General features: G+C 44.9%; 1 protein-coding gene across 1 annotated transcript; it reads right to left on the bottom strand.

Annotated features, from left to right (window-relative positions):
* Positions 1-3593: 3593 nt before the first annotated feature.
* Positions 3594-10371, bottom strand: LOC127336314 (uncharacterized mitochondrial protein AtMg00810-like). The gene is made up of 2 exons (XM_071824151.1): positions 9589-10371; positions 3594-3638 (listed from the first exon to the last, which is right to left on the bottom strand). Exons 1-2 carry the CDS (start codon positions 10369-10371, stop codon positions 3594-3596), a joined length of 828 nt encoding a protein of 275 aa, XP_071680252.1.
* Between the last annotated feature and the right edge of the window lie 366 nt (positions 10372-10737).

The raw sequence follows: 10737 nt of genomic DNA, 5'->3' as shown, positions 1-10737 counted from the left end.
GCATCGGCTCTTCCGAGCCATATCAACTCTCCCACGTTGACGATAAAGGCATGGCTGCCTCAGCAGGTCGTTTTTCTTATTCCCATCATTTTGCATGCCGTGATCACAAAAGAGAAGAGATCGTGGAGGCTTCATGCATATATGTGCTAGCCAACTAATTGTCTTTTTCACGGAGCAAATTAGCCCATGTGGTTCCATTGATAATGAAACATGTTGGTTAGGTCTACGAGAACATCTTCCGACGCGTCCCGTGTGCCACTAGTACGTAGCGTAGGACTGAGCCCAAAAGCGATGAAGCTCACAGGTTTCATTGGTTTGCGGGACAAGAGTCGCATCTCCACTTAATTATTTTTCACCAAAATTGGTATGGAGTATCTTAGATACAATATACGAACATACTCAAATCGATAAAGTATCATATATACTTTTGTATGATCGTATACGAGAGATGGGTGTAGTTACACCCAGGAGTAGGAAGTATTTATCCTATATATATATATATATATATATATATATATATATATATATATATATGGTTGCACTATTCTGAAACCGATGCTCAAAATAATATTTTGAGCACCATCCAACCCTATATAGGAGGCGAGCCCTGGGAAAAGAAAAAAACCGACCCGCCCTACCTAATCCCCACACGTGAACTCACCTCCTCCCTATCCCGTGCCCCACGCACGACCTCGAATCCCGCCGGCCATAGTCTCTGCCTCCTCCGGCCAGGATCCCCGCCGCCGCCAACCAGGACCCCACCACCAGAAAGAATCACCAGCCCCCCCGCACTAGCTCCGGCCACCGTCGCCTTCCCTTGCTCCCGCCGACCTCGTATCGCCGCCACCGCTGCCCCGACTGCCGCCGGCCGGAGCGCCACGCGCCGCCGCGATCTATCATCCCCCAGTTCGTCTTCCTGGAATCCTGAACATCCCTGCGCAGCCGTCTGGCATCCCCGCGCGCAGCCGCCGCTTGGGCCTCCGACGTGTCGCCTGGAGGATCCCCGCGCCACCGTCGAGCTCCGGCGCGCAGGCTCCCCTTCAAGCTCCATGCTCCCACCAGAAGAGGAGGCGCCGCTTCAGGGGTCAGGCCACCCTCCCGAATCTTGACCTCCCCAAGCGCTATCGGCCGCCTGCACGACCTGCCCCCTGCGCCCCACAGCTGCCGGTGGCGACCTCCCTCTGTTCCTAAGCGCAGCGGGCACGCGAGGTTTCCTGCCACGACTTCTCCTAGCTACTCGTCGGCGTCATCCCGACCTACTCTTACCGTCACCGGTACCGTGTTTCTCGTTTTATTACCCTGTTCGTCCGTCCCTGGCACAACAGATTCCGCCCTCTTCCAGATCGAAGCACCGCCAAGTTCTCGTCTTCAACCTCGTGCCTGACGACACTGACAGCTGGCCATGGATGCGCTGAAGCTGGAGACTCGGCGGCACCTCTCGCCGCAGCCTAGTGCAGTCCTGCAAGCTCACGCACCTTGGCAGAGAAATCCACCGCTCGCTGCGGTCGTGTCACATGCAGGTCGTTATGTGTGTGCGTGAACTGAAAAATGCCGGAAGTGCAGGTGCTCTATTAGCACATTATAATGTTTTTGTGCTGGGCAGTACAAGTTTGATCAACGGCGTGAATTGAAGTATTCTTCGTAGATACATGAGGACTGAAGAATAAAGAATAAAGCTCTTCAACGTTAATACTGATGTATGTGTATATGTGCAGCTTGTAAAAACCATCTATTTCCTAGTTCAAAATCAAATTTACCTGCAAGTGCGCATGTTGGATTTCTGAAAGTGCGGTCTTGTGAAATACAAAATATAAATAAAAATATTCATCAGAAGTGCATCGGCAATACAAATGGGTAGAAACAAGCAGTACACTTATTAGGTGAGTTGAAAATATATCAGGGAAGTATGTAGGGGTAGTACCGGCAGTTCGATTAAGACCTTTAATTATCACCGTGTCATGCTAAAAAGCCAAAAAATAAAAATAAAAATATGTTGTAGTATATGTTTCCGTGAAAATAGGCTCGAAAGTACGAGTATGTAGCGCTGGTAAGTACAAGTTTATTATGCCAGTAAGTGCACATATTAAGTATTGGAAGTCCAAGCAAAAAAACAAGTCAATTTTTTTTATCTCGTGGGAAGTACAAGAAAAGATTCTAAGAACTACAAGGCTATCGTCCCGGGAAGTCCAGGTTGCTTTTCAGATGAGGTGCATATCATACAATACGCCGCGAAATACACACTCTTTTAAAACTTAGAAAATGAAGGAAGTTTAAATGCACTAACGATGGGAAGTACAAGTATTGACGTTTGGACAGTTTAGTACAAGTGGTCACATAAGTACAAGTGAAAAACGTACTATTCTGGTTGGGGAAGTATAAAAGTCAATATTGGGAAGTACAACCGATTTGTTTTTGGAAGTACATAGTCTTCCACGAAATGTATAATAATAATAATAATAATAATAATAATAATAATAATAATAATACAACTTTATTTTATCTTACGGGAAGTACAAGAAAATATTATGAGAAGTACGAGGATATCATCCCAGGAAGTCCAGATTGTTTATCATATGAGGTGCATATCATACAATACGCTGCGGAATACACACTCTTTTAAATTTTAGAAAAAAGGAAGTACAAGTATTCACATTTGGACAGTTTAGTACAAGTCATCACTTCAGTACAAGTGAAATACGTACTATTCTGGTTGGGGGAGTATAAAAGTTAAAATTGGGAAGTACAACTGATTTATTTTGGGAAGCACAGTCGTCCTTGTAGTGTATTAAAAAAATCGGACGTTTTTATCTCACGGGAAGTACATGTAAAGATTTCGAAAAGTACGAGGCTATCTTCCGGGGAAGTCCAGGTTGTTTTTCAGATGAGGTGCATATCATACAATACGCCATGGAATACTCTCTTTTAAAACTTAAAAAAAGAAGGAAGTTTAAATGCACTAACGGTGGGAAGTACAAGTATTCACATTTGGACAGTTCAGTACAAGTGGTCACATAAGTACAAGTGAAATACGTACTATTTTGGTTGGGGGAGTATAAAAGTCAACATTGGGAAGTACGACCAAATTGTTTTTGGAAGTACATAGTCTTCCATGAAATGTATTAAAAATAATAATAATAATAATAATAATAATAATAATAATAATAATAATAATATGGCTTTTTTTATCTTGCGGGAAGTACAAGAAAAGATTTTGAGAAGTACGAGGATATCAGGTTGTTTATCATACAATACGCTGCGGAATATAGTCTTTTATAATTTAGAAAAGAAAAGGAAGTACAAGTATTGACGTTTGGACAGTTTAGTACAAGTCTGTAAAGATTTCGAAAAGTACGAGGCTATCTTCCGGGGAAGTCCAGGTTGTTTTTCAGATGAAGTGCATATGTTAGTTTCGAGAAAGTGCACAAAACAATCCTAGTGGTGTGTAAAGCTAGTAAATAATACATGTTAACAGCCGTACATGTTCAGGGATCATTCACAAAGCAAACTAGCAAATCTACTAGCTAGCAGCCAAGCGTAAGTACTCAATTTGAGTAAGTACACGTTTCACGTTAGCATCTGGATTTTTTTTTGGCCTAGTAGCCCTTCTTCATCCTTTCCTCGTACCAGTTCTTTTCGTCCTGCAACAGAAAGATCAAATGGTCAATAGCAGATCACATCTAACATACGGCATCATGCAGTGCTAACATAATTCATGGGCTGGATAAATCAGAATATCAGTTAACAGAAAAAATGGTTGCTATGTAAAATTATTCCAACTCATACATGCAGAGCAGCTCATTGTGCTGCTTAAGCGAAGCTCCATTTGTTCCTTAAATTAATGACATACAGTTTCTTGACTGAACAAGCATTTCAGATTCAGTGATTAAAAGGTCAAACCAACCTAGTTGGGGTACAAGAAACCATGCTGAATACCATGATATTTCACTAAAGCACTAGACATGTGCGCCAAGTAAACTATCTAAGCAGTCAACCACTGGTTCTTTCAGACTAAGCAAACTATTAATCAAGCGATAACTTTGTAGAATTAGATAAGTTCTGTGTCATCCCTGTGAAGCATACTAGCCTAAGAACTAGTGATCTGGGCATTTTTCATACTACGGCAATCCAACTTAGTTTTTGGCGACGAAGGTATTGACGCCGTGATATGCAACCAACAAGTTACAGCTTAACATTTATCGGAAATGTAAAGGGAAACTTCCCGTATGATTCCGCATCAAATAATCATGAGGCAAAACATCCACTAGATCCTAATGAACACATGAGAAGTGTTATCAAGTAAGGCTTGCATGTCCATTAGGAACAGCTAATTCTCCTTGCTTAAAAGAACAAAATAACCAAAAGACCAATAAAACTAGTGTAATATAATTCAAAAGTCTATTTGATCATACTTAGGGATCTGAAGAGCGTCAGCTAGAGTGGTTGAGTCAGTCTCGATATGTATGTTGGCAATACCCCAGTTTGCAGCAGCAGCTAGCAGCCTTCATCGCCTGGATGCACGCCTCCATTTCAGCACGAAGAGGGTCCCTAGTATGTTCTATTTGCCCATACCCAGCACCTCGTACATCACCATCACCATCATGATAATGAAGCCCCAGCCTCCTTGATTAGTTCCAGGAAAGAAGGAGCCATACGTATAAAAAAAAGAGTGTCTCCTGTTGGCTAACTCCACTTCAAAACCTGTTTGGTACAGACAGGAAAAATTCATCAGCATCACTGAGTTTCAGAATGAAAAAGGGCCTATCCAAACTAACATAATTGCAAAATTCTATGAAAAATTGTCCACTCTAGTACTTGAACTACCACCCTGGAAGGCGCTCGCCGACAGACCATCTACAGCGATCTCGTCGATCAAACCAAACTCCCATATTCTTAGATGCAACTATCTCATTGCTTGCAAAATCTGCAATAGGTCTACAAAAGTTGAAATAAATTACAGTACTTGCATCGTGCTTGCAAAGTTAGCAACGAGTCTACAAAGGACTGCATCGTTGCTCCTCCCAACCCTATGCCATGATGTTCTTTTCTCCGATCTGAACTGCAAAGGACTGTAGTTCCTGCTAGTTACAAATGCACTGCTGTGCTGTTCTTCTCTCCTATTTGAACTGTCGTGCTACTAAGAGAGATGCCCAATACGGCATTACAACCTCTATATCCCGAGCAGCTCATCTTGTGACTCTGAGCACAACACGGTGGATGTCAACGAAAAGCAGACAAAAGGTTCAGCTCACCTTCGCGACAGATTAGTGCTGCGCTCGTCACAGCACTGGAGAAGTTGGCCTGTGGCAGCACAGTAGGACATGATGGCGTCGACGTGGAGCTAGTTGAGGCCGTGTCTAGAGAGCTCGCGCGACCGCAGCGGTGGGGAGCAGAGGGAGCTCACAGCTGGTCGGGGATGGAGAGTTCGCGGCTGTGGGGAGCAGGGATAGGTTGTGTTGGTGGTGGTCGCGGTCCGGCGGCAGATCAAGGGCCCGGGGGCTGCGCCGGAGCCCCGACCTGCATCGGCGCCGGAGTCACTTCCATTCGAAGTTCATGGGATGGTGACCGGGCCAAGAGCAGCGGAGGATTCTTGGGTGGCACAGGGAGGTCGGGGCGGAGGATTTTTTGGTGGCACAGGGAGGTCGGGGCGGCGGAGATGTTTGGGATCTGGCCAGCGGCAAATCAACTCTGGATGAAGAGACATGATCGGGAAATCGGCGGGGCAGCGGGGTAAGTGGGGATGGCGGCGTGGGGGGTGGCGCGCGAGGGAAGAGCCGAGGCCGGAGAAGCGCCGGTGCCGGTCGCCGGCGGTCATCAGGATGTGGACGTGCGGGTCGGGCATGTGCGGGAGGTTGGGGGTGAAGTACACGTGCTCGTTGCGAAAAGTTCAAGTCGGTGCTCAGAATATTATTCTGCAACCGGTTGCAGAATAGTGCTGGTATATATATATATATATATATATATATATATATATATATATATATATATATATATATATATATATATATATATATATATATATATATATATATATATATATATATATATATAGATATATATATATATATATATATATATATGTGCACCAACCATCTGTTTGTTTTCTATATACCTCTCCACATTAGTTTTGATCCTACATGGTAATTGCTGAGATGGCCGATTAGGAGCAACGGGACTGGCCCAAGAACTTAAGAAGATGGTGTTCCTCCAAATATCATTGGAATTTTGCTGGGTTATATTTGTTAGTAACTTATACCGCAAGACATGATTAGCTTATAAAAATGAAAATCATATGAATTTTTGTTGTACTCTTGCATGGAAATATAGAGGATTAGTATAACATGCTTCCACTTGTGAGAGGTCTGAAGGAGTTACTATGATACCCGTTGTGACATGTCTGAAGCTTCTTGGTGGAGGGGCCTGGGCATTGCTATGTGCCATAAATTAGGCTCCCAACCATTCCTCCATAAATATTTAGCATGGCACGGAAAGATGCTAGCGACAGGTTTGTGTTTGACTAATTGTGGAACCCCTCTCAAGGTCGCCACTCACCAGATCTATCGGCTAAACATTCACACAATTCGTGCAAGCATGGGGCCGAGCATGCCCTGACGCCGCGTTGTTGGCAAGATTCAATGCCAGATCATTTGATACTCCACTTGCAGTAACGTGCGTGTTGTCTTCCAAGATTTAATGCCAGATCATTTTAAAACCCCACCGGCCAGCCAATTAAAAACTATGGACATGAAATCCTGACACATGCCAACCTGGGCAAACAAATTGGTCTGTTCTTGAATTTCCAGAAAAGGAAAGACTACCTGGACTCAGATCTTCCTCCCACCTCTTGTATTCTGACATGTGGGTCGTCTAGCACTTCTTATGTGCTTATTTAAGCGTGGTTGCAACTGGCAGACTAATTAACAAGTAACAACAGGTTGGTGTCCCAGGGTTAGGGCATTCATGTGATTTGCTCTCTATCCTCGCGTTTCCTTGGAGATTAGTTTAACCTAGCTTGTTTTCTGACATAAGCACATGACTACATGTGTGACGCCGGGTCGTCGACGTAATAGGCTCTTGCTTTCTGTAACCCGCGTGATTAGAAAATACTGTACATTGGTTATTTTACTGCAGGTGACATCAACAATGTTATCACCATTTCATTAAATTAACCAAATTGAGTTTTGTTGTATTTGCACGAATTTGATTACACCTATACTTCACCTCATGTATGACCATATTCACTACTTTTATGTCTAGGATATTTGAGATTTCTCAAACAATATAATAGCTTTGTCCTGTGTCCATATAACAAGAGTCTAGTTTGTATATATACACCCACAGAAACAAAAGAGACCAAAACAAAGCCGAAAAACCACTTTTGAACTTGGTAGCATATGCTAGCTCCTCGTACCCGAGAAAACATTTCAAGATGTCAAAAGAAAATTGAACAAAAGTTTGGCGTGTATATGTCGATATTATATGTATGCACGCCAAGTTTCACGAAAAATTGATATTTTTGTGTTCTGTGTGAAAAAAGATAAAGAAATGTCTTGTGAAAATCTTTTTTAAGCACCAAAATTTATATTTTTTGCACACGACATAAAAAAATGTTGGTTTTCCACGAAACGATTTTATGGGCACATATAATGTCTAGATGTGTGCGTCAATTTTTTGTACAGAATTTCTTGACAATTTGAACTATGTATAAAAGTCATTTAAAAAACCGGGAGCATATGCTTCCGGGTGCAAAAAACGCCTCGTCCAAACAAAGCTTCCTTTTCATTGGAAGCATGCGACTTGTCTTGGTTGTGTCCTCACGATGTCAGCTATGCCCAATGGATTGTTTTTTTTGGCAACGTGAGGCATCGTGGTCGATGGTGGTGTGTATGCATTGGATTGGGTGAAGATGTCGGTTGGCAGCACGCTCCTCGCAAACACGGTTTTGTTTGGGCGGTCCACGTCAAAACCATGTGCTTGGCGATTGTGAGCCTAACGATAGGTGCTTATCAACAGTTGTTTCCAATTGTTGTGATTCGTTGATTCGTCTTGGCAGTGTTATTTTTTTGAAAATTTTGGTTGTGTGCATTTTTATATGTCTTGAGTGGATCTTGACATGCAGAAGTCGGTGTGTAATTAGTAGCATCTTGTTACTAATATACAGCCGTTTATTTGAAAGAAAGAAAGAAAGAAAACTTCTAGTGCTTCGTGCTAGCAACTACCCCATGTCTACAATCCTTCCAAAAACCATTAGAGGACATGGATGAAATATTCCGGAACAACCCTTACGTTGTTTATGTTCCGAAATTCCCAAGATACAAACAAGGGACGACGATGTGGCCTTCACTGCATTCACAAATCATGCACAACTACTCTATCCACCGCTCCGATTGTTGACTTTGCACCTATATTAGTGTGCCCGCAAAAAACATTGTAGTTGACTTTGCAACTTCCACCCCCTCCTCTCCTCCCCCTCCCGGGGTTGTGTCCGTGCTAAAAGAAAAATATATGGTAAAATAAAAATGTGATTGTTGTTCAATGTTTTTACAATCTTGCAAAGATGGAGGTATTTTAATAAAAATCATTAGCTGGCGTTGATAACATACGGAACATCAATAAACTTTAAATATTCCTTCCATGGAAATAGCTAATTAAAGTACAGCGATCTTCTCTAGAAATGCCGGTCTTGTGTGCTTTTTTTGTTGCACAACTTAGTGTTGTGGTCTGTATCGCACAATAATCTCAAGGCATTTATCGTGTAGTATTCATTGAAATAAGCTAATTGATATCCGGTATAATAATTATATTATTAAGCATCACACTCAGGAAATAACAAAAAATAAAAACAAAAGATCCCATTGGTTTTAATACGTGTATGTGTTTTCGAATTGAGTAAGCCTGCGTGATGGCATGGAAAGTACTCTATTGCGAGCACCCTGGTTTTTGTCTGCTAGCTATGCGATGGCATCCTGATCGATCTCAAAGCCATCAAGATAGTATAATTAAGGCGATGGCATGTTGTCGTATCTCGCGACGTCAGCTCTCTACCGTAAGCACATCGAACGTCAGCAACGCGCGCTACACCTGCAATATTCTCACTCACACTCAGCTGGCATCGTGCCGTACATACGGCTTAACTAGTTAAATGATTGGGTCGTGGGTTTGTTGATAGATACTTCACACCCACAAGATCACGTGGTTTCACAGAGGTTGATACGGGTCAATACCCACTGTCCTCTCGTATTAGGGTTGCCTCCGTAGAAAGGTTATTGAAGATTGCACAGCACCAATAGAGTTGGCTGCTCATATATATATAGGCGGACACATGTACAATTACAGGTACAATCCTGAGAAAATACGGGGACCTATACCTATACCATATGTTACTCAACACCCCTCCGCAGTCGAAGGGTCGGCACCTACACATAGACTGGAGCGAAACTCAGGAAAAGTCGTGGAGGGCAATCCCTTCGTCATGATATTGGCAAACTGCTGAGACGTCGGTACGTGAAGAACTCGAACGCGACCGAGGGCAACTTGCTCACGAACAAAGTGGATGTCCAACTCGATGTGCTTGGTGCGCCGATGATGAACGGGGTTGGCGGAGAGGTAGACAGCCGACACGTTGTCGCAGAAGACCACCGTAGCCTTGTCAACAGGACAAGAGAGCTCGGACAGAAGCTGACGAAGCCATGTGCACTCAGCCACAGCGTTAGCCACGACGCGGTACTCGGCCTCAGCACTGGAGCGAGACACGGTGGGCTGCCTCTTGGAGGACCAAGAGACGAGCGACGAGCCGAGGTAGACGCAGTAGCCGCTGGTGGAGCGGCGCGTATCCGGGCAGCCCGCCCTGTCCGCGTCCGAGTAGGCGACAAACTCAGTCGACGTCGAGGGCGAAGCATGCAACGACAAGCCGTAGCCCATGGTACCACATACGTAGCGGAGAATCCGCTTCACCGCGGCCCAATGAGCATCCCGAGGAGCATGCATGTGCAAGCACACCTGCTGCATGGCATACTGGAGCTCCGGTCGCGTCAACGTCAAGTACTGAAGAGCACCGACGATGGAGCGGTAGAACGGCGCGTCAGACGCTAGCAACCCATCACTGGCGGAGAGCTTGGCCTTCGTGTCGACAGGAGTAGGCGCAGGGTTGCAGTTAAGCATCCATGCACGCTCGAGAAGCTCGTGGGCATACTTCCGCTGATGGAGGAAGAATCCGTCCGCACGCCGGACAACCTCGATGCCGAGGAAGTAGTGGAGCGGGCCAAGATCCTTCAACGCGAACTCAGCGCGAAGATTGTCGGTGAGCTGTCGAAGAAGACCAGCGGTGGAGGCCGTCAGGATGATGTCATCGACGTACAGCAGCAGGTATGCCATGTCGTTGCCGGTCCGGTAGACGAACAGCGACGCATTGGAGCGCGTGGAGCGGAATCCAAGCTAATGCAGGAAGCCGGCAATGCGCTGGTACCAGGCGCGGGGCGCTTGCTTCAGTCCATACAGGGACCGAGAAAGCAAGCACACGTCATCGGGGCGCTCGGTGTCGACGAAGCCGATGGGCTGCTGACAGTACACCTGCTCCTGCAGATGGCCATGAAGGAAGACGTTGGAGACGTCCATCTGATGCACCGGCCACGCGCCAGACGCGGCGAGGTGCAACACCGTGCGGATCGTGCCCGGTTTGACAACCGGGGCAAACTTATCCGTGAAGTCGACGCCAGCGCGCTACCGAAAGCCGCGCACAAC

The sequence above is a fragment of the Lolium perenne genome, chromosome 1 (assembly GCF_019359855.2).
Source record: "Lolium perenne isolate Kyuss_39 chromosome 1, Kyuss_2.0, whole genome shotgun sequence".
Taxonomy (NCBI): Eukaryota; Viridiplantae; Streptophyta; class Magnoliopsida; order Poales; family Poaceae; genus Lolium; species Lolium perenne.
Note: the sequence above shows the minus strand (reverse complement) of the source record. Positions and strands in the feature narration are given on the sequence as shown.